The sequence below is a fragment of the Anolis sagrei genome, chromosome 1, assembly GCF_037176765.1.
Source record: "Anolis sagrei isolate rAnoSag1 chromosome 1, rAnoSag1.mat, whole genome shotgun sequence".
NCBI classification, from domain to species: Eukaryota; Metazoa; Chordata; class Lepidosauria; order Squamata; family Dactyloidae; genus Anolis; species Anolis sagrei.
Window position 1 is genome coordinate 219,330,782 of NC_090021.1, and position 25,281 is coordinate 219,356,062.

The 25,281-nt window shown below is 40.7% G+C and overlaps 1 protein-coding gene across 1 annotated transcript in view; it reads left to right on the top strand.

Annotated features, from left to right (window-relative positions):
- The first annotated feature begins 3,600 nt into the window (after positions 1 to 3,600).
- The window catches only part of ITGB5 (integrin subunit beta 5), a 76,307-nt gene continuing 54,626 nt past the window's right edge, over positions 3,601 to 25,281 (top strand). The window contains exons 1-2 of the mRNA XM_060775020.2: positions 3,601 to 4,259; positions 18,987 to 19,072. Of these exons, the coding sequence (XP_060631003.2) occupies positions 4,151 to 4,259; positions 18,987 to 19,072 (195 nt within the window). The 5' untranslated portion in view covers positions 3,601 to 4,150. The remainder of the gene's footprint in view (positions 4,260 to 18,986; positions 19,073 to 25,281) is intronic.

Here is a 25,281-nt window from a genome sequence, read left to right on the forward strand (position 1 = left end):
AGGAACTGATCCCAGGTTTTCTGCTTTAACCTGGATTAGATGAGTCCCTCAAGAAGCCTCCAGTGGCGCAGTAGGTTAAACCACTGAGCTGCTGAACTTGCTGACCAAAAGGTAAATGGTTCAAATCTGGGGAGTGGGGTGAGCTCCCATTGTTAGCCCCAGCTTCTGCCAATCTACCAGTTTGAAAACATGCAAATGTGAGATCAATAGATCCCAGATTGGACACGACTCAGCTTCATGTCATGGGGAAACCTTTACCCTTTTTATATGAGTCCCCACTGCCAGATAATCTGGGATACAGAAAACCTGGGATCAGATCCTGGGATATAGAGCCTGTCTGGAAGGGCCCTAAGAAACATGATTTTTGTTCCTGGTTTATAAACTCAAGTAACTGCTAGTATCTAAACCCACAGACAGTGTATACTATGTAACACATGTTTTGTTCCTGAGTTATCAATGTTATTTCCTAACTGGTTCTATCATAAAAACATGGGGATAGTTTATTAAACTGGCAGCATATTTTGCTATAGATTTTCAATGAATATCTCATTGAGTCTCAACCAATTTAACATAGTTTGTGGTAGCCAATTGTGCGGTACTTTACTTTCAAAGTAAGTACCGCACAATTAAATGAAAATAACACTTACAAACCAGGAACATTTTTTTTTAAAAAATTGTTACATAGTGCAAAGCTTTGGGCCTTTCCACACAGTCATATAACCCAGAATATCAAGGTAGATAAGCCATTATATCTGCTTTGAACTGGGTTATTTGAGTCCACACTACCACAGAATCTAGTTCCAAGCAGAAAAAGTGGGATTTTATTCAGCCACACACACTTCTAAGTGCTTCCCAGTCCAAATAATCCTGTTGGCATTTGATCCTCTTCCTTTGAAGTTGCATTTAGTTTTGATCTGGGGGCCTTGTAAAATTCCCTGGTTGGAGTGTCCTATTCCTTTGACATTTTCCTGCCCTACTAGTATATTTTTTCAGTTTAGTCCCAGACTGGTGTCTGTCCAGGAAACCAATTTCCAACACAATAAAACACGTGTACAATGCAAAACATCAGGTGCAAATGCTTCAGTATGTTTGTATTCTTCTTGGGAGGGCATCGTCTTCACCGGACAATCCAAGGGCTCTTCCACACAGCCTATTATCTCAGAATATCAAGGCAGAAAATCCTACACTATCTGCTTTGAACTGGAATATATGGCAGTATGGATTCAGATAAGCCAGGGCCCTTCCACACAGCCCTATATCTCAGAAGATCAAGGCAGAAAATCCCACATTATCTGCTTTGAACTGGAATATATGGCAGAGTGGAGTCAGATAAGCCAGGGCCCTTCCACACTGCCCTATATCTCAGAAGATCAAGGCAGAAAATCCCACACTATCTGCTTTGAACTGGAATATATGGCAGTGTGGAGTCAGATAAGCCAGGGCCCTTCCACACTGCCCTATATCCCAGAATATAAAGGCAGAAAATCCCACACTATCTGCTTTGAACTGGAATATATGGCAGAGTGGACTCAGATAAGCCAGGGCCCTTCCACACTGCCCTATATCTCAGAAGATCAAGGCAGAAAATCCCACACTATCTGCTTTGAACTGGAATATATGGCAGTGTGGAGTCAGATAAGCCAGGGCCCTTCCACACTGCCCTATATCCCAGAATATAAAGGCAGAAAATCCCACACTATCTGCTTTGAACTGGAATATATGGCAGTGTTATCGAGCTCTTTTGTGGGGTTCTCCCAGCGAGGGAGATCCCTGAAGACCGCTAATGGGGTCTTTGACCTTGGTGAGCAGCCAGCGAGAGCCAATCCAAAGCGCAAGAATATTAAGAATTAATCCCACCAGAGGCTGAAGAGGTATCCAGTGACCGAGGCATTTATTTCTGCGATTCAGCTGAAAAGGATGCGATTGCAGTGATAGTTCACATACAAGCATACATTCATAGAAGTTACAGGCATTTTTATATTGTCAGAACAAAGGAAAAACAGTTTGAAAATCCCGCCCGCCCTCTGCTGGTTGGCTTCGCCCTGATTGGCTGGCCCCCGAACAGCTGGGAGGAGGCTTGGCTGCACGTCCCGCCTCTTGACCAACCAGCGGGCGCTGCTGCCTCCAGGGGGCCAATCGGAGCCTTCCTAGCGCCCCCGGAGATGGTCCAATCAGAGGCCAGGAGGCGGGATGAAGTTTGACAGCTTAGGGGAGGCGGGATGCCCAGGAGGCGTCCGCCAGCTGATTGCCGAGCCTTTGTTTGTCAACGGGGTGACAGACAGAAGAAACAAAAGAGTTTCCTGGTCTGTTGATGAGATTTGGAGGAAATATGAAAAGGGGCTGATGGTGGTATTTGGATCTCAAAACTCTGTAAACAAGGGGGCCCTGTAGACAAAGGAGCTTCACAAACACCATAAGTTGAATTAATCAGTCTTTTACCGGAGTTTCTGTTGACCTATCTCTCCGCCCATTGTCTGCTCTGAAAAAGAGTTTTTGAGATAGGATCAACCACGGGCCCATGCAGATGCAAATATGGATGGGCTTTTATTTGGAGGAAATAGGATTTCCTCCTGTCAGTAGCCTTAGGTCACATTCCTTTCTGGGGCAAAGTTCAGGGGGAAAGAGGTGGGGAAGGGAGTCAGGGTACATTTCATCTGATAGATATTCATCATATACATTTCACCATGCTTTATGTTCTACATACATTTCATAAAAGAATTCCCATCCCCAACCCAGCAAAGTTTATTAAAGGACAACAATAATAAATGTATTTCATTCCTGTTGGAATCATAGTCCCTTTAGTGAAGGCGCATGTAGGCTGAGGCTGCTTGTCCCTCCAAGCTTGCCTGGTCCGAGGTTTGTGTCCAAAAGTGTGGCAGGGAAACAGTCCAAGACAATAAGGCAGAAAGTCAATAAGTGAGGGCAAAAGAGTCCGAAGAGGATTTCCAAGCTGCAAGTGGTGGGGCAATGTCCTTTGGAAAACTACATCTCCCTGATCAGGGGCCAGGGTCCATGCCTGGCCGCCTTTCCAGGACTCCTGCGAGTGGCCGCAGTGAGTCCCTGGCTGCTGGATCCAAACGGAGCGAGCGCTGCCAAAAAGAAGCGGAAAGCCTGGCTGGTTTGACAATTAGGAACTGCGGAACTCTCCGCTGCAGTGCAGGCCAGTTAATGGCGGGTTCCCCCCGCCATCAGCAGTGTGGACTTAGATAAGCCAGGGCCCTTCCACACTGCCCTATATCCCAGAATATAAAGGCAGAAAATCCCACAATATCTGCTTGGAACTGGAATATATGGCAGTGTGGACTTAGATAAGCCAGGACCCTTCCACTTCCCTATATCCCAGAATATAAAGGCAGAAAATCCCACAATATCTGCTTGGAACTGGGTTCTCTGAGTCCACACTCCTATAATGTGGGATTTTCTGCCTTGATCTTCTGGGATAGAGGGCTGTGTGGAAGGGCCCCAAGAGGGTCCTTCCCAAATCTGGAAGGGGAAGAAGGGATGCCAATCTGCTCTGAGAGGGATCAGCTTCGCAAACCGGGTTAGAGAGAGTTAACCCCTCCGCGGCGCTCATTGGGCAGCCTGGGCGGAGATTGGGACTGCCTTTGCGAGCCTGTGGAGGCAGAAAAGTTGCTGAGTCTTGGAAGAGAGAGAGAGAAGGAAAGAAAGGAAAAGAGAAGAGAAGGTGCTCTTTCTAGGACCGCCTCTGTGTGTGCAAAACAGGGAAACAGGGAGACACGCACACACAGCCCAGCGAGGCAGAAAAATGGAGAGATGTCGGAGGTCTGACTGAAGCGGGGCCTTGGAGAAGCCCCCTAAACTTTGGGAGACTTGAGAGCGCAGCGCCATGGACGGGCTTCTTGCTGCGGCTTAAAGAAGGACCAGATCCCCCCCCCCTTTTCCCTCCTCCCCCTCCTCCTCCTTCCTCTTCATTCCCTCCTTCTCTTCATTCCCTCCCTCTCTTCTCTCTCTCTCTGCTTTTGCCTGGCTTGCTGTGACCTGTTGGCCAGAGCAGCAGGAATGCGCCCCAGTGCGCCTCTGTCGCCGGCGGCCTTTCCTTAAAGACTTTTAAACCCCTCAGAGAGCCGGAGAAAGGGGAAACCGGACTGGATCGCCTCCTGCCCTCCGTGGGTCTCCAACTGCGTCCGTCATGTCCCGGCGGGGGAGGAGGAGGGGGCTTCTCCAACCTTCCTACTCCGCCGCCACCGCCGCCTACTACCTCTGCCTCTTCTCCTCCTTTTTGCACAGCACGGCCAGAGGTGAGCGCCTTCCTGGGAAGAGACATGCGGGGGGCGTCTACACTGTGGAATTGGCGCACTTTGATACGACTTCAGCAGCCCTGCCTCAGGGTAATGGGGCCGTGGGAGTTGCAGCTTGGGAGGCCCTAACCCCCCATCGCCTGGTGCCATGGCAGTTCAAGTGGTGCCAGGCTGGCTCAGTTCCACAGTGTAGGCGCAACACTTGAGCACTGGGCATCTTTCTCCAGCCAAGAGCAAGCGGTTGTTTTTCCTGATGCGGTAGGCAGAAGTCAGAAGCCAAAGCAAGCAGGGTCTAGAGACTTTTTTAAAAAAATGTTCTTGTGCTGTTTATTTCTGTTTTCTCCTTTTTAAAAAACAGCGATTCCCACCTTTTTTTTGACCAGGGTCCACGTTGACCAGGGACCACTCTCCAGCATTAGTACCAAAAGGGTTACTTACCAGTTTTTGGTCAACTTTAGATTCAGTTTGGATATTTGGGGTGCTGATTCAGAAAATTGCATTGGATAGACCACATCAACTCAAGTTTCTGATACAGAACATATGCCATGGTCAATGACAGGGAAGGAGTGGCAGGCAGTGCAAAGGGGGCGGAAATAAAATAAATAAAATATTTTTTTTATGTCAGGAGCGACTTGAGAAACTGAAAGTTGCTTCTGGTGTGAGAGAATTGGCTGTCTGCAAGGACGTTGCCCAGGGGATGCCTGCCTGGATGTTTTGATGTTTTACCATCCTTGTGGGAGGCTTCTCTCATGTCCCCGCATGGGGAGAGGGAGCTCATCCACACTCTCCCCGGATTCGAACCTTTAACCTGTTGGTCTTCAGTCCTGCCAGCACAAGGGTTTAACTCACTGTGTCACCGGGCACTCCTAATAAAATAAATAAATACAATAAATAAAGAGGAAGGAGGCTCATGGGCCAGATTTTCGTCCTCACAGCCCACTGGTGGTCCGCGGCCCACAGGTTAAGAACCACTGGTTTAAAACGTCACCCAGAGCTTTGTATTGAGGGAGGCTATGGATATTCACAAAAAAGCTGAATACTCTCATCATCTTGGGAAGTCTGACTTGGCCACAGAACTCCACGCTCTGGTTGCATCCCAAATAGGCTACTGCAATGCATTCTACATGGGGTTGCTTTTGAAGACCATTTTAAAGTTTCAAATGGTCCAATGGGCGACAGCCAGACTACTCACTGGAGCAGCATACAGGGAGCATACAACCCCCCTGATACGTCAGCTCCACTGGCTGCCAGTCTGCTACTGAGCACAATTCAAAGTGCTAGCTTTCGACAATAGAACCCTAAATGGTTCTGGCACAGCTTACGTGTCTAAACATATCTCCCTCTATGAATTGTCTTGGAGTTTAAGGTTTTCGGGGAGACCCTGCTCTTGGTCCCACCTCCTTCGCAGGTTCGACTGGTTGGGACAAGAGACAGGGCCTTCACAGTAGTGGCCCCTTGGCTGTAGAATTCCCTCCCCAGGGATATTAGATCAACCCCCTCCCTCCTGACCTTCTGTAAGAAAGTGGAAAATGTAGCTTTGTGATCAAGCCTTTGGAGAACTTGTGCAATAGATAAATTTGGAATTACGTGCAGTGATTATTGTAATGGCCTGGACTATGATTGTGGATAGTATGATTAATAGTGAAGGTATTGTTTTAAATTTTTTAATGTATTTTATAATTCTATTTTAAAATGTTTATTATAATTGTACATTGGGTTAAGGCATTGAATAGTTGCCTATGTGTAAAGCCACCTTGAGTCCCCTCTGGGGCTGAGAAAGGTGGGGTAGAGATGTTGCAAATAAATAAATAAATAAATAATCATCAGCTGACAGGTAGGTAGATCAATAGATAGGGTATTTGCATCCACAGTGTAGAATGAAGAAACACACCTTGATTGCCATGACTCAATATTAAGGAATACTAGGAGTTGTAGTTTGGTGAGGCACCAGCACTTTTTTTTGGCAGAGAAGGCATTTTCAGATCCTGAGAGGATACCAGCCACAGATGCGGGAGAAAATGCTTCTAAAGCACAGCCATACATCTCAGAAACCAGACAACCCTCCAGTGATTCAGGCCATGAAAGCCTTCAACAATACAAGGCTAAAAACCTTGTAACACTATCACACCCCTGATTGGGTTGTGAGTTTTTCAACAGGACCTCTGAAGATGCCAGCCACAAATTCAGGTGAAATGTCAGGAGAGAATGCTACCGGAACATGGTCATACAGCCCAAAAAACTCACAGCAACCCAGTAATTCCAGCCATGAAAGCCTTTGACAAAACTCTTTTGATTCCATAGCACTGAGCCATAGCAATTATTACATGTTTTTATATCCCACTTTTTCTCCCTCAAAAGAGACTCAAAGCAGCTATTACCAAAAAAACCCCAAAACACACACACACACACACAATGACACTGAAATCATACAAACTGCATACATTCTTCAGTTTCGATGCATACCTTGCTGCAGCACTGAATAGTACTGTGGTTATCAAACTAGTTTGGGTACATTTGCTTGTGCCGTTTTTGGCCCCTTGAGTGCTTAAGAGTATGTGTGTGTGTGTGTGTATAAAAGATGCACTCTGTCATTGCATTGACTTATAGTGCATATTGAGGTCATTCTGTACTTACTTATTAGGATATATACGCAAGATGAGGAGTAACTGTTTTTTTCCTCCTTCCTTTCTTATTACTGGCAATGGAAAATGTGTGACTGGCCAGATGGATTGAGTGACCATTTGTTAAAGTGAAGAGTTCAGAAAAAAAAACACCAAAGGTTGCACAGCATTGAAAATACAGTTGCCAAGTCTTTTTTGCAGTGAATTAGGCTGTGCCTCAGAGTACGATCTTACGTGATTTTCCTCTGATGTCTCTTTTGTGAAAATATATAAAGTTATAAATATTATCCTGTCTTAATTCATATGCATGAGATAGGCTTTCCGTATAGAAAACACTTGGTTTCAATGCTGCCTCGGCATGAAAAGACCACTTACAAAGACCATGTCAGGAAAGCAGCCACAAAAGATGGGTTGTGTTTATCTGGCTGCACAAGAGAGGCCTCTGTGGTGGGTTTTCCCTCCGACCGAGCCAAGGAAAAATATATGCTTTAGAGGTGTTTATAGTGCTAGAGTTGGCTGTCTTGTAAGCAGGCCTTTTGTAAAAGAGTGAGTCCACATCTACCACATTGCTGCACTGAAGTTTTGTATGTGTGTGTATGGAAAATGGCTTTGAAATGGCCAAAGATACACATACTTATGTGAATAGTCCAAGAATGAGTCAGGCAGAACTCTGACTGAAGTTGGTCTACAAAATGCATGTTGTCTGTGCTGTAAACCCACATATATTATTCTGCCAATCATGTACATTATTTGATACATTGGGAAAGTCTAGTAAGAAATCATCTGACCACACGTCCTGCTTTTCCCACTGTTGTTCTTTTCTACACCTCCCATCCATTAGCATTGGAGTTTCAATGCTGTTGCTGCTCCTGAAATGATAGTTTCCTGCACGCGCCTATGACATTTGAAGCATCAATACTGAATGAACAGTTGCTTTGCTGGCAATATAATTGCTACAGCAGTTACCCATGTTTATCAAACTCAGCATAACTATTCACCGAATGCCAGTTGGCTGTCCTTTTGATTTCCACCCACAATCAGATTCCATGGAGGATTTTTCAAAATGCAGAACTCATTCTTTGGGTGTCTACCATTTGGGTCCTTAAATGAGAGCAGGAAATCTCCAAGAGAGAGCTCTCTGGTGCCCGTTCACTTGAGAGAAAGGTGGAATACAAATTCAATCAAGTAATCATGTTGTATCAGCAATCATCTCTTTATTTCTGAGGAAAGGCCAAGGTATATTTGGGAGATATATCATCAGTTAATCTGGCAACCCATATGTTTCCAAGGGAATTGTCTCCATCTCGATGAGTTTCTGTTGATCTACATTTCAGCACTGTATCATGAATCATATAGCCAAGGGCTAGGAACAGATCACTATTGTGAAAAGTATTCTTTATCACATGCAGAAAAATGTGACTGAGACAACAATAGTTGGTAGTTCTTCTTGTGCTGATTTTGCATTATCAGATGGCCTTAGAAGACTTCTCAGTGGACAATGGGACAGATATGTTGTACAAGCAGTCTCCAAGTTAGGAACAAGAAAAGTTCTGTAGGGTTGTTCTTAAGTTGAATTTGTATGTAAGTCAGAACAGGTACATTTTTTGGATATCATAGGGAAGGTTGAACACCCCTGTGGTACTTGTTTTGTTGTCTATGCCTTGCTCAGAAGATGCCACCTCACTTTTTGTCCCTGAGAGATACGGAATTTGAAAATTTGGCTTGTTGTGGAAAAGAGGATTGGCGAGAAACCTTCAGTGGAAACACCTTTCCCCCATGAGTACTCTTCCAGGAGTGAATTTCCCTTCCTATAGGTAGATTTCTTGTACTTCCTGTTGCCTCACCCCTGATTTTAACTGTGAGACGTTTATAAGTTGGGTGTTTGAAATGTATATTGAAACATACAAAATGGAAACAATTCCATATGACCCCCCCCCCCCCCCATACTGATGATGAAAAGATTCCTTCCCTGGAATTGTTTGTGGGCCTCTCTAGGTCCTCCAGTGTGATTCTGTGGTGTTCTTATGTACCAAGTGTACCATAGAATAGCACTGAAGGACCTAGGGTGCATCTAAACTATAGAATTAATGCAATTTGACACCACTTTGTTTATTGACTCAATGCTGTGGAGTCCTGGGATTTGTAGTTTGTTGATGCATCAACCCTCTTTGGCAGAGAAGGCTAAAGCCCTAGTAAAACTACAACTCATATTATTCCATATCACTGAGCCATGGCAGCTAAGGTGATGTCAAACTGTATTGGTTCTACAGTGTCAATGCACCCTAGATTCACAAATACAAGTGTTTGTGGGCCTCTCTAGGTCCTCCAATGCCATTTGGTTCTGGACCTAGTATAGTTAAAATACAGAGTTCACTATTATCTGTGGTTTCAAATATCCATGTGCGTTTTTGGGACATATACCCCACAGATACAGGGTCATTCTATAGTTTTATTTTTCACTTAGGGAAAGGAATTATGTAGCAACATCCTCTCTGTTTTAATGATCCGTAAACTTGATAGTGATTGATGCTACAGCCAGCATCAGTCCTCTATTTTAGAGCTTCAGAAAGCATTTCCCCTCCCCAAGCATGATGTTGTCAGCTGATATAGGCCCTTTCTACATTGCCATATGAAATCCATATTATCTGCTTTGAATTGGATTATATGGTAGTGTCAACTCATATAATCCAACTCGAAGCAGATAATGTGGATTATCTGCTTTGATAATCTGGATTATATGGCAATGTAGAAGGGGCTTTAGTTTTATATAAAGCACACAGAGAAATTTACTAAAGTGCTCCTGTAGTTTGCTTAGCTTATGTGTGGAAACTAACTTGAAAAAAACCTCCTTGGCTAGAGTTGAACAGTGAGTGCATCGTCTTGTCCAGAGGCTGTTCATTCCATTTTAAAAAGAACAAACTAATCCTCAGGGTTGTGAGCAAGTGTGGGCAAAGATAACTCAAAAGAATCCTAAAGATGGGGTTTAATGTAATGTTTGCATCCTTGATCTTTTGTGTTTACGTTCAGTAGGACTCAGCTTCTAAGTAAATGTACATTGTGTTGTAGACCTAATAGTTTAACAGGTTTTCAGTACCTATTTCAAGGGGAATTGACTGCATACTCTAGATACTCCATGGCATCCTTAATCATAGAGCATGGCTGTATAGGTGTTAAATGGGTCGAAGACATACTTGACTTTTTTTCCTTCTTGGTGCTGAAGTTGAGTTGTTGTCTTTGTGTGAGAAGAAGCACACATATTGCATGCAACAGCCATTTAAACAGTGGAGAGGCTTTTAACAGTTATGATGAAGTGCATTTTAAAATAGCAGCACTTTAGAAAATGCATCTATATAACACTCTGTGCGCTCCCTTTTTTTGCATTTTTATTTTGAGCTTTTAAAAGCAGGAGGACAGTCGAGTGCTTTTAGTTCTATATTCATTGATTGCCTTTTGTGTGCTTACAAATGCCAATGTTAACAAACTGTAGATTGTACTACTGAGCAGCCAAAGGCAAAGTATTGCAAGACAGGGTGTCCTTAATACATGTGTCCTTCATACGGCCTGGCAAAGAGCTTCCAATCTTGCTGTAATAGTAATACTTTGGTGTGTGAATCTAGAACAGGATGTTTTTGCTAATTCAGTAATACATGAAAAAAAACAACATACTGGCACAGGATGGACAGTTTGCTTATGATTGAATGGTATGACTCTGGATATAGTGTAAACTATGATTCTGCTGCACAGTTGATGTTTTACTTGCATCTTAAATATGTACATATAGTACAAACCCCATCCGTTGGGGATAGGCCACTTCAGGTGATTATTGAAATGGATCTTTAGCCCAATAATATCCCAGACACAGGCTAGAGGATCGAAAAATGCTTAGAGAAGATATATTTTGTTAGACGTGGATAAATGAAACCATGAATACCAGTCCTGTGGCTATGGGAACTGTACTGTTCCATAGATATGTCGATGCCAGATTACAGCTGATAGACTTGTTGCTTTCACTTTGTTGTATTTCAACACTGGTATTTTGAAATATGCCAGTTTTTGATTATGGTTCTGATTTACCAGTCCTCACAGCAAAAACACTTCGTGTTTAATCATAAAAATAAACATATTGAAAGAGGCATGATTTTTAAAGGGAGACAGTATGTTTTTGTGTGAGAAACTGCAAGTCGCTTCTTGTGTGAGAGAATTGGCCGTCTAAAGAATGTTGTCCAGGGGATGCCCAAATGTTTTTGATTGTTTTACTATCCTTGTGGGAGGCTTCTCTCATGTCCCTGCATGAGGAGTTGGAGCTGACAGAGGGAACTCATCCGCACTCTCCCCAGATTTGAACCTGCGACCTGTCAGCCTTCAGTCCTGCTGGCACAAGGGTTTAACCCACTGCGCCATCGAGTGTAATGTTTGAATTTTGGACAAAAGGACCTTATTTGACTGCAGGTTTAATCCCTCCCACTTGATCATGTGTGACCTTAGGCAAATCACCCTTTCACAGTTCAGAGGAAGACAATGACAAACCCCTGACTCCATTGCACTAACAAAGCCATGCCAGAGGTTTGTCTTACGGTCACCATAAGTCATAAATGACCTGAAAGCACACAACAATAACAACAACAACTTTTCAGAGGGAAATGTCTTCATATTCTAGACACTGAGCCTTTATTTTGTGCTGCAGTGGTGCAGCAGGTTAAACTGCTGACCTGCTGACCTTGCTGACCGGAAGGTCAGCAGTTCAAATCCACGGATTCTGCCAGTCTGCAGAACCAGTTAAAATGATGATTCTACCTCTTAAAGCAGTGGTTCTCAACCTGTGGGTTCCCAGATGTTTTGCCCTTCAACTCCCAAAAACAACTGGTAAATTGACTGGGATTTCCAGTTGTTTTAGGTCAAAACACCTGGGGACCCACAGGTTGAGAATCAGTGACCTAAGTGTCTATGAACAACGCGGGCCCCGCACCCCCCAGAGCTGGAGATGAGCATCACCCCTCAGAGCCGGAAGGGGAAGCCTTTACTTTTATCTGTGTTTTGTTGTTTGTGGGCATTGAATGTTTGCCTTTTGTTTGTATTTACTTGAATCCACATTGACTCCCCTGGGGGAGATAGGGTGTAATACAAATAAAGTTATTATTATTATTATTATTATTATTATTATTATTATTTTACAGTGATTCCCAAACTACTTGATATAAGGAACCAGCAATTACCCTTTTTCCAGTGTACCAGAGACTGGAAACATAGATATATCCATTGGTTGCAACTATTTCTTTTCTTGAAACTCATCAGGGACTAGTAATCAACGGCTTGTGGAATAGCAGGCATCCCTGGACCACCAATGTTTACAGCACTGCTTTATTTCTTTATTTTTCAGCTGATGCTTCACAAATGTCAGCATTTCAAATAAGAAGCAAGAGGATCCTTCCTCCTGCTGCTCATTTTAAATCTGAGGTTGCGGGCTGTCAGAATATTGTCAGAAGTGCTTCTGGAGGCTATTGGAATTCCAGTGGTTTAATGGCTACATTATGGGCAGAGATGAGGAACATTGTAATCCCTTGAATGTAGGAGAAGAGCAGGATATAGGCACACATATACATGTGTCTCTGCCTTTGCTTTCAATTCATTAGGCCTTATCTGGTGGGCCTGGGCAACCCTGTGAAGGTTCCCATGAATGCAGTTCTCCATTAAGTTGCAGAAGAATATAGTGAGGCCCATCCCAGTGTTGCATTCCAAACAGAGCCTCCTTTCTGAGCAGCATCTCAACCTTTTCCCTTTCTGAAGGGTCCTCAAATGTTTTAAGCCAAAGGCAAGTTCACTGTTGGTGGGCTAGACTATAGTTTGAAAAAAAAAATGAACAAATTCCTATGCATGCTGCACATACATTTGTAGTGCAAAATTTTTGAAGGAATAATACAATATTTAAAATTATGAACAATTTTAACCAACATAAACCTACCTGTATATCAAAGTGTTGACCTGCTTTTATCTGACGCGATAGTCAAGTTAATGAGGGTTGTTGCATGCCTTGAAGTAGTTTCAGACTTAGGGCAACCCTAACTCTAAAGTTTAGGGTGAGAGCTGGGTAAATGGCCTTGGAGAGCCACATCCGGTCCACAGGCCTTAGTTTGGGGACCCCTACTTTAGTACATAAAATATTCAGCAGCATCACAAAGTAGATTTGGAGGCATTCTAAATTATACACCAAAATACTGTATGCATACAGAAATATTGGCCAAGATTGTTGTTGTAGCATTTGTAGTAGTAACAATAACAACAACTTTATTCTTGTATCCCGCCACCATCTTCCCGAAGGGATTCAGGGCAGCTTACACATGGCACAAAGTGCCAGAAACAGAACATAAAATGAAACAAAATTTAAAATACAGTTGAATAAAACGTGTAGGCATATTAAACAACTTAAACTTCAATTAAAACAGTGCTCATCAACCAATGGTGGTAAGCCATTGTTATGTCAGAGCAGAAACTATCCTGAATGTAGTGGTTACCAAAGAATGTAAAAAGTGATGAGAATGGACACATTTATTTTTGTGTAGAGCCAGTGTGGTAAAGTGGTTTGAGGACAGGATTACAGCTCTAGACAAATGGATTTGATTGCCATGATTGGCCATGAAGCCCACTGGGCAAGTTGCACTCTCTCAGCCTCACTGGAAGTCGATGGCAAACCATTTCTGAACAAGTTTTGCCAAGAAAACCTGGTCCTCCATAGATCGGAAACTACTTGAGAGCACACCACCACCACCACCACAAAAATGTTCATGGATTGAACCAGAATAAATGATGCAAATACAATATGTAAAGTGCTCTATTTATGAGGTGGAAATGATAGCATATGTAGCAAGTTCACTGCAACCCAATCTCACAGGGAAGGTGCTATGAAGAAATCTTCTGCTACAAAATTGGGAATCTGATTGATGCTATCCATCTAATCTTCTGCACAGTTTAGTCCTTTCTCTTTGTGTCTGTGGCTGCTCAGTGAGAAGCTACAAAGGAATATAGCAATTGTTTTTGTTTCATCTGTGAGACTGTGTTGCTGTAGATTGTCATTGAAGTGACACCTCAGCATGGAAAAATACCACAATGGCTTTAGAATCCAGCCTTGGGTCATTTTCTCTGTACACCACAAAGCATTAGTTGTAATGTCATCAGCGGGACTCATTTAATGAGATATTGATTATATTAATATCTGTGCCCAGAAGAATAGAAAGGTCAATAATATCGATCATTCGTCTTAAATACAGTTGTTCTATAAATACATATGTGCAATGCACATAGTTCAAAGCAAGTAATAATATTTTCCCTTTCTTTTTTTATGTGGTATTTTAGATTGCAAGTAAGATCTGGCCCTTCACCATGCTTCATATCTCACATAGACAGTATTTTAAAATTTAAACAATATTATTAAAGAGTGGATCTTCAAAAAGTTGCCTTTTTGGACTACAGTTCCCAGAATGCTCTATATTCTCATACTTTTTAGAGTTTTAGTCTACATAAATAATACTTTCAACCACTGATAATCCAAAGTAATCTTGCAGCTCAGTTCTCAATTCAAAATAATATGATATATTGACCTGTAGGCAAAATGAAATTGGGTTTCTGCCATTTTTAGACCTATTGGGAGAGATAAATACCAGGTTTGCTGAGTTTAAGACCTTGCTACTTGAAAATGAGGCGAACCAATTTAGATATATAATAAACATGTGCAAGTTCATGACCACTATGGAGAAAATAATCATACTAGACACCTGATAACATCAGCTCAGGACCGTTATACCTGAATAAGTTGTGCATTTTAAAATGAGTGGTTTTTCAAATTGTAGTCAGTTCATTTGATCTTGCTGTCATGGATGAAAACCTGTTCCTTCTATGTTTGTGGGATAGGGTGCATTGGGGACATCGGCATAAACCTACATTGCCTTGCTATTGCAAGTCTGAGATGGAAATTCCACAATTGGGACAAGTGTATTGCTGCGAATCAGGCTATTCATGGCTTGCCAAGGCCTGTCACAATGGGTTTGGTACAGCTGTGGCATACCCAGCTTGGAAACAAGATGGCATTGTCTTAGAAGAGCTAGTCACAGAGGAAATGGGATCATAATATAGTAGCGTTCCAGTCTTTTAAAATTATTATTATTATTATTATTATTATTATTATTATTATTATTTTATTATGGGGTGGCATTTGAAGATATCTGCATCTGCTTTTGCCTTAGTTTTTATACAAGTAATACCAGCAGATATCTTAACTGTTGATTGAATAACGAGAGATAAGAGAATAACCCTGTGTCTTACATGGAAGTAACAAAAACACTCTGACCTTGTATAGCATAATTAGAATCTACTTTGGGCACTGCCCGAGGTAAACAAACTGTTCTGCTTAACATGGATATCCTGTGGAAATTATTTTTGCATTAAAAGGATAAATAGAACAGAAGACGAAAGGGGGCAGATAAATAGTATGTTATTTAGAAGATGATATCAACAACAAGCATCTTCTAAAGTAGAGTAAATCAGTATAATTTACTCATCTTTAATTCAATGATTTGTTCAGATTCTAAACAATTTAAAAAGATGTTTATTGCTTCTTACTGTGACTGTTTAAAAGTAAATAAATATTATATTGAGTGGTAAAAATCAAGAGTCTGTTTTAAGATTCTTGTATTCTACAGGGTAAACTGCATGTATTTCACAACAATTGTTGAATGACTTCCAGAGTTCCAAAAGAAAAAGAAAATTTGGACCCAAATAGATTTCTTAAATTCCATTGGCTATCCATACACACATTAAAGATGGGAACTTATTGTTTTATCATTCCACAAGAGCATGGGTAAAATTTTAGGCATCTGGTTGCCATGTGCCTAAACAATCTGTGCTGGTGTGTTGGAATTTGAAATATTCGGTTCCGTGTCTGCTTGATAGTTATAAATCTTACTGTTGGCCCATAATATTTTTCCTCCATCAAATTCTTCTCTTTCTTCAGTGTAAGACATTTTGGATCAATTTCAGTCAGGCTTTTGACTGGGATAAAGCACCCAAACCCCTTGGGTCAATTCAGTAGGTGGTCTATACCGGAGACTGGAAGTATGCACTAAGGACCTATGACACTAGAAATCTCAGCAGATTTCCACAGCTCCTAGCAGGATTTGTCCCTATATTGCAGTAGTTCCAATATATCCTGGTCAGGTCATACTCAGAATATGGTGGAGGAGGATTACTTTTTGACTTAGCAGCCTTTGGCATATGGTGTGCCATTAGCTTATATCATGTCCCAAATTTGTTTGGTCTCTATATGGAATTGCTCGAAAGGTCAAGTGAAGCTGTGCTGGTGATACCAAACTGATCCATGTCACCAAATACGAAAGAAGCAGATGATACCCCTTGAGTGCTGTACTGATAAGAGTGAACAAGCTGGAATTTGACCAGATGAGCATTCTGGCAGTATGGATGGTTGGACTTTATCCTGGCCTTGAAAGGGATTACATTCTGGAGTACTCCTTGACACTTACTGCCTCTGAATTCCCAGGGAGCAGCAGAGTACAAGAGTCTAGTCATCCATATTTTTGGTTGTAGCCTATCTTGATTAGGGTATACTCCTCTAATCTGAACCTGGGGAGCAGGATGAGCTCCCGCTTGTCAGCGCCAACTTCTCATGTTGGTACATGAGAGAAGCCTCCCACAAGATGGTAGAACATCTGGGCGTCCCTGGGCAATGTCCTTGCAGACGGCCAGTTCTCTCACACCAGAAGCAACTTGCAGTTTCTCAAGTCGCTCCTGACACACACACACACACAATTACCACAATGCACCCTGCATGGTGCCATCTTGAGGAGTTCAACATATGGCACTAACTGGTGCACATAAACTGCTCCAGTTAGTGGTGCATAGTATTGAAATTATATAGGCCCAGTACTGACAATCCTGCCCTGATTGCTGTTTGCTTTTGGAGCCCAATTCAAGATGCGGACTTTAACTTTTAAAGACCCAAATGACTGGCGAGCTGGCTGTCTTAAGTGCTTGCCTGTCTCATGAATATGTCTGGATATTTGTGGCTTCAGGAGGGGCTCTCTTGAGAATACAATTACCTGTAGAGACTCGCTTCACAGGTATGTGGGAGAGGGCTTCCTTCCCCTTCCACTGCTCTCAGCTTCTGGAATGTATTCCCCTCAGAGTTATGATTATTTCCTACAGTTGTTTAGTGTTGCCAGATAGAAAACGTGGTTGGAATCCTATCCTTTTAATGGTTGTTTAGAAGAGGGAATGTCAGCAGGTGCTTCTTGTTATCTGATTGCTTAATAAGCAACACTTGCTGAAATTAAGTTTCCAACACAAACATTAAATATATAGGTGCCCTTTCTGTTTTTCACTCTGGAAACTATTCCCATTACTTCTAAGAATGGTGTGAAGACACATCTTTTCAAACTGCCTCTCAAAACCATTATTTGATTGATGTCAACTCTTCTCCCAATATGAAATGTGAAGACACTTGTGGTTGAAATTTTGATGTTCACAGACCCCTGCAATTGACAGAAATATTTTAGCGGCTTTATTGACTAATTGTATTCAGTTTGTTTTTAATTGTGGTTTTTAACCATCTTGAGTGCTGCCTCTTTTAGTGGAAGGCTGCATGACAACATAAATAAACAAATGGCCTATTTCTCCCTTCCGACCTCTTGAATGTCGTAACATTGACATAATCCAACAAGTGATCTGTTTTCTTAATTATGACAAACTTGTTTTCTTATCACTGCACCTCTGTATTGGCAGGAGGTATAAACTATTCAAGTTTTTACCTCCCCTGTTGCTATTTATCATGACAATGATAAAAGGTAAGAAAAGAGGTTTTACAAATCGAAAAAAGAGTCATATATCCAAAAAAAGTTTTTTATGGCCAAAGACAAGGAAGATAGATATAGCGGTAGCAGCCAGATAGGCCTATTGGTCTGAGGTCTTTGAGCTGTAGAGGTTTTTAGTGGTCTCACCCTGAAGATTTGAATAAATAGAATATTCCTAGAATAAGACTGCTTCAAGGTGTGTAGTGTGCAAGGGTTTGCTAGAATTCCTCTGCAGAGCTCACTTCCTAAAGCTAAGACGCACTTGCAAAAAAGGATTTCTGTTTTTGTTTTCCTTCTGTGCCTCCAAGTCACTCCTAACTTATAACAACCATGGGTACATTTTCATTGTACAATTAATGCAGTTTGACACCATTTTAACTGTCATGGCTAGATGTTGTGGAATCATGGGAGTTGAGGGTTGGTGAGGTATCCACACTCTTTGGCACAGGAGGAGCTAACAACCTTGTAAAATTACAGCTCCCATTATTCGATAGCACTGAACCATGACAGTCAAATTGCAGTAATTCTACAGTGTAGATCAGGCATGGGCAAACTTCAGCCCTCCAGGTGTTTTGGAATTTCTTCCAGCTGTTAGGAATTGTGGAAATCCTACCAGCTGTTAGGAATTGTGGGAGTTGAAGTCCAAAACGCCTGGAGGACCGAAGTTTGCCCATGCCTGATGCATTCTCAGTTGTGGGATTTATTTTACAGCTACATTTATTCAGAGAAGGCTTGCCGTTACCTTCCTCTGAGGCTAAGAGAAGGTGACTTGCCCAAACTCACCCCGTGGTTTTCTGCAGGTCATGTAGAACCTGCTTTTCCAGATCCCTAGTCCAGAATTCAAAACACTACACTATTTTGGCTCCCATTTCTTCTTTAGAAACATCTTCTGCAAGCTATTTTTGATAAAAAGCTAGAAATCAATCAATCAAACACTTGCTATACAATATGTGTGTGATTTATTTATTTATTTGCAGCATTTTTATCCCACTCTTTTCAGTCTGAAGGTGACTCAGGGCGGTGTGATGCTCATATCCTAAGTATGAAAACAAGATCTCTTACTGTGCTTTCAGAAGTCAAACAGTACCTTGTTGTTGTTGTTGTTGTTGTTGTTTTTTTAAAAAAAGAAAGTCCATCTTCCAAAAAGAGGGGAGTTGAGGCAGTTATATAGATTAGATTTACAGTATCTATTTATTTATAATTCTAGAAATTTTAGTCAAAAATCAGCCTCTGTTCTCTGTTGTTTTTTAAAGGTCTCAATATTTGCGCAAGTGGCAGTGCCACCTCCTGTGAAGAATGCTTGCTGGTTCATCCCAAGTGTGCTTGGTGTTTTAAAGAGGTAAGCTTTCACTTTCTTTATAGTTAAATTTTATAATATACAGTATATTTGTAATCCTGAGTATGCCTATTGTCAGAGGGTTTTTTTGTACAGGGTAGACACATTTCTATTGCTGTATAAGATCAACAGATCTCCTATCCCTACATTAGTCAGAAAGAAGCTGTGGATAAATGTAGCCTCATCTCTCTGCCAGAAATTTCTTCGTTCCCTCTGAAAATTATGTTTTGACTAATGGGAAAAAGAGCTTTGTCTAACTCAAAAACTCATATTGTTTTATGAACTGTATTGTTACATAATAGTTTTCTTTTCCTCCTTAGTAGCACTTATCGTAGTGGGTTATTTGAGGTAATGGTGCTCAAATGTTGTTAATTTTACAAGTTAGTAGTTTGTCTGGTATAGGATACAGTTTTAGATTTGCCAGAAAAGTTTAAAGGGAAAATATTGGCATCATATAGTGCAAGACATCAATACAGTACAGGAAAATACATAGTACAGGAAAATAGTAATGGCATCAGAAATATGTATAGTTAACCATGGGGTTAAGTATAGGCCATATATATATAGTTTCTGGTTGCTTGAGAGTTTCTGTTAAAAATAGACCTAATACTAAACTGCACACTATACCATTACATAAATACAGTAACTAAAATCAAATTAAGACAAATAATGACAAACTTAATTTAGCGTAACATTGCTACTAAAAAGTGATTTTAATTTTCATTTAAAGGATTTTTCTTTGATTTTTTTGCTGGTTGCTTGAGAGTTCTGGTTGTTTGTGTTCTGGTTAATTGAGAGGCTACTATGTTATTTTTTGAATTATGTGGGAAGGAGTGCATTGGGTTCATATAGCTTCCTTTATATTTTCTAAGGCTTACAGTTAGTAGTTGATGGTTAGCATTTGTTATGATTTTGAATATTTAGTATAACACAATGAATTAAAGGGTAGAACTTTTATGCACCTAATATGAATGTAGTACAAAGGTTAAATAATAAAGATTAGGCCAGAGAAGAGTGTAATTTACTGTGATAATTTATTTAAAAGTCCCCTGTTTTAGAGCACTGCGTGTGTATCTCCAGAACTTCTGAGCTCAGTTGGATGGAAACGCGGACAAGAGGGTGTGGGCTCTGAGATTGTCTCATCTGTATGGAATTCTAATTACCTTTTAAGAAAGTCATCTTTGTATTATTGAACCTTCTGTAACCATATCAATACCTAGACTTAAAGTTATAAAGCACTGTATACATTCTTTGGCTTGGATGGTGTCATACTATTTTTGCTAAGATTGTTTAACATGTTGATTTTCAAATATAGTTTGGCAAAACCATCCTTCAAACTTTGGGATGTTAAAACATTGCTCCACCCTCTTCATTTTTCTCATTATATAAAAACCCATCATATTGTGCCTGTTCTGCCATGTATTTATTTATATATTCATTATTTTGGTTCATCCATATTATTTTACAGCACAATCCTTTATATACTTGTATATACTCAAGTCAAATGTGTCATCGAATCTAATGTGCACCTCAATTTTCAAAATCTTGAAACTAAAAGAGCATTTGCTGGTGAGTGTATTGCATACTCTTTGTAATATGGTCATTACAGTTGCTAACTGCTTGAATTCCTCCTTTAAAAACAAAAGTGTTAGAACACCAGAGCTTCCAGCAATGGAAATTTATTATTATTTATATTTACAGTATTTATATTCCAACCTTCTCACTCCAAAGGGGACTCAAGGCAGATCACTTTCGGGCTGATACGAGCGAGGTAGAAATAATGCAAATAAATAAATAAATAAATAAATAAATAAATAAATAAATATAATGCACATATACCTAGCAAACATTCAATGCCATAGACACACAAGGAAAACCTTGGGGTGCATTTCTGCTGTAGAATGAATCCACTTTAACTGCCTTGGTTCAATGCTATGCAGTCATGGGGGCTGTAGTTTGACAAGGTCTTGAGCCTCCTCTGCCAAAGAATGCTGGTGCTTCATCAAACTACAAATCCTAGGATTGCATCGCATTGAGCTGTGGCCATTAAATTACAGATGACGTACCTCAAAGAGGAGGTCCAGGTGCTTCTGAAGTAGCTTCCTCTTTTGCTTTGGCTCAGCACTAAGATTACTGTATCATGCAAATCTAATGCACACCCCAATTCTGGCAAGGTAATTTAGCCAAAAAAGGTGAGCATTAGATTTGAGTAAATACAGCATATTTATTTTAAAAAAGCAAGCTCTTTCAATGCACTTCTGGTGTGTATAGGATTACAGTTTTGGTTAGGTTTCATCACTTCAGAAAGGCCACTAGTTGCAGTTTTTCCACTTTCCTCCCATACATAGTACTTCTCCTTCGCTGGATGTACCTTCTACATTTTCTATTTCACTGATACTCCTAATCTTGTGCAAACCTGCCTGGGCCCTGAGATCTTCAGAAGAGGCCCTTCTCTTGGTCTCGCCTCCATCTCAAGCCTGGTTGGTGGGAATGAGAGTGGGCCTTCTTTCTCAGTGGCTGCCCCTTGACGCTGGAACTTCTTTCTTCCCAGGGAAGCCAGAATGCCCCCTCCCTGATGTCCTTCTGGCGGCAGGCTAAAACTTTTCTTTTCAGACATGCAGATCAATTTAGGGGGTGCTGTGATTTTAGCTTTCACAAATCATTTATTAAAGCCATAGACCAGCACAGGAAATAAAAGTCACATTTTCATATGAACTTGGTACATTTAGTACATTTAAAATGTAAATATAAATACTGAAACACAATAGGGGGTGAGGGAGTGGAAGCGGAAACAGGGCAAAAGCATGCAATGCACAGGTCTATCAGCAAATTATAAAATCAAGGTAAGATGATTACTGGATACACAGTTAACTTTTGGGACCAGTAAATCTCTGATGGATTTTGTATGCTGCTGCACAAAACATTGCAACATTGTAGGTTGTAGCTGAATTAGTATCTGCAAGTAGCAGGGAGGTATAAAATTGTCCTTTAGCTTTGAATATGCATCAAATATGTTTAAATGGTTTTGGCTGTGAATCTTTTAATACTATTTATATTTAATTCTGTTTTAATATTTGTATATTTTAAATGCTGTGCTAACATTTTTATGTTAAGCCACTTTGAGTCCCCATCACGGCAGATAAAGCGGGATATAAATTAATATAACAACAACAACAACTCCAGTGTAATGAAAACATTATAGGACATCCAGACTTTATAAATTTGCAGCTTAGCCATTAGTGTATCCCCAAAGTCGTGATTCCATAATTGTGGGACAGCCAAAAGGGGCTTTATTCTCTGTGCTCTTCTTGTAGAAATACGGCATATGGATGACTCTTTTAAGAAGGCATCTCTGGCAGCTCTGATAGCCCATGGTCTGAGTGAAGTAGGGCTATCAGAGCTGCCAGAGATGCCTTCTTAAAAGAGTCATCCATATGCCGTATCTCAAAGGGAAGGGATGAAATATCTTCCCATTTGGGCCATGAATTGATGTAGGGCAGGGGTCCTCAAACTAAGGCCTGGGGGCCAGATACGGCCCTCCAAGGTCATTTACCTGGCCCTTGCTCAGGGTCAACCTAAGTTTGAAATGACTTCAAAGCACACAACAACGATCCTATCTCATCAGCCAATAGCAGGCCCACACTTCCCACTGAAATACTAATAAGTTTCTATTATTTAAAAATTGTTCTTCATTTTAATTATTGTATTATTTTAAGGTGGTTTTTTTTGCACTACAAATAAGATATGTACAGTGTGCATAGGAATTCATTCATGCTTTTTTTTTTCCAAATTATAATCTAGCCCTCCAACTTGTTGAGGGGCTATGACCAGGCCCTCTGTTTAAAAAGTTTGAGGACCCCTGATGTAGGAGGTGTTGTTTTGGAAACATGGGACCAAGTTTCTGCATAACTTAACTAGCTGTACTTAGTTGATTATTTGAGATGATAATGCTGGAATTACTAGAGTCTCTAAGAATAAAAAGCAATTACTTTCTTATACTGACACAGGCCACAAGGAGAAAACTATTTTATTATTTTACATGTAGACAACCTTATAAAGAAATAGTGTGTGTGTGTGTGTGCATTCAGTCAGACAAAGGGGTAGGTTCCTCTCTTGCCCCCAAATAAACAAACCCTTCTGTGTCTGAGAGATCTTGTGTGCAGCTGGAAGCAGTGTTTCTGTCAAGGGTATCTGGTGCTGACTTCAGAAAGAAGAAAGACTGCTTGTGAAGCTATGGGTATTCATTAGGACTGTGCTGGGTTTATTATATTTTTTTGGCAGAGATGAACTATTTTTTGAACAGTTCTGCCAACACAAATGTTTATTCGGAGGTTGTTGAGACTGCTACTTACAGGTCAGGTTTCAGCAGTGGCTGTTCGTGCTGTGTTATCAAATCCTTTATTTGATTTTGAAATTTTCTAAAATTGACTGGAGGCTAAAGAGGTGAAAAGGGATGTTTGTAGGAGATAATTTTTTGAACCCTACAGAAGCTTCTAATTTAAATGCCCTCTTTGAATTGTACCACTACTTGTAACAACATGTGTTTTTAAGTTGTGGTGAGAAAGTTTGCATCTGTATTCTAACCAGATGTAATTGGCTCTTAAATATTTTGGAACAAAAGTTATAGTCCTGGCAAAAGAAAATACAGATCCAACAACTAGGGAACATAAACATTCAACATGTTTTTAAAAGTGTGTAGAGTTTGAATGTTAACTGAGAAAAGGTCTATATTCATAAGATTCTGTTTTGTTCCTTAGATTAATGAATATGGACATTGTCAAGTAACTCACAGGCAAAGTTCAGTGTTCAATTTCATTTCCACTGTCCTGAATAGGCTGGAAAATCTAATGAAATTCCAGCAAATTATTTTTGTGGCATTATTCTTTCTGTATCCTACATGGCATGTTTTGAAGTGATTAATCAATAATACAAGACACTTATTTATTTTCCTTCTTTCCTTCTCAGTTCTTGTGGTAGATCTATTTGTGCCTCTGTGAACAGAACTGACCAAGTCTTTATTTCTTCTGGGGGGGGGGGGGGGGACTCAAAAGAAGTTTCATCCCTGAAAGCAGATGAAAGAGTACCATAATCACTGAGGGCATGCAGATCTTAAATAACTAACTTATAGAAATTCTTAGGAAATGCTGGTTAATCACCATCAGCAATAGATCTTACCAATCAAAAGGTTGGTAGTTTGTAGCCTGGGTCAGGGTGAGCACCTGACCTTCAGCCCAGCTCAATGTCCACCTAAGCAGTTCAAAAACAGCTGTGAGTAGAGAAATTAGGTAGCGCTTAAGTGGGGAGGTATTTTACGGCATCATAAAAAGGAAATACTAGAAAATTCTGGTATTCAAAGAAAAGGAGGAAGTCCGTGATCAAGGGCTCATCATCATATAGGATGGAACGACAACACTCCCTTGTGGCTGGAATTGAGTACAACCTCCAGGCCATCAAAGTTGGGGAAAATGCCAACAATACCTCTATCTGTTGTCTGCCCTGTCTGTTTAAACGGCATTGAATGTTTGCCGTATATGTGTTCTGTGATCAACCCTGAGCCCCCTTCGGGGTGAGAAGGGCAGAATATAAATGCTGAAATTTTTATTTTAATTTTTTAAAATTTACCATATTTATATTCCGCTTTTCTCTAGCCCAAAGGGGACTCAAGGCAGCTTACAAGTGGCACCTACGCAGTGCCTCAAAACAATAAATTTTACAATAAATAAATATAATTTGTCATTTGTTCTGGGTTTTAAGAAGAAAGTTGTTTCTCCTTTTTGCAGTGAAAAGCTTGGGCTGTTCTGTTTAAGAACACTTACTAACCTAACCTTTTCTTTGAGATTTAGCTTAGATACAGTTGGATCACTAAGCCCCAAATCTTCTTGCTTATTTATCACAGTAGTTCATAGTAGTTGGTGGAGACTGCAGTGTTGGTTTTCCTTAAATCAAACAGATATAAGTTCAAACGATAGGCAGAAGTTACTCCTAACAAAGAAATGAAGATCAGTTAAAGATCGAGTCATGGTCTCACGAAGTATACAGCAGCTTATATTAGTCTGGTGATTTCATGCAGCTGAAGAATTAGACGGCATCTTGATAGAAATGTGTTTCATTTAAGATCGTTAATACAAAATATACCTGGAGGCATTTTTCTTCTGAGATGAAAGCTTGTAGCTTTTTCTATCCCCTCTCTCATGTAGTTGAAGTAAATGGAG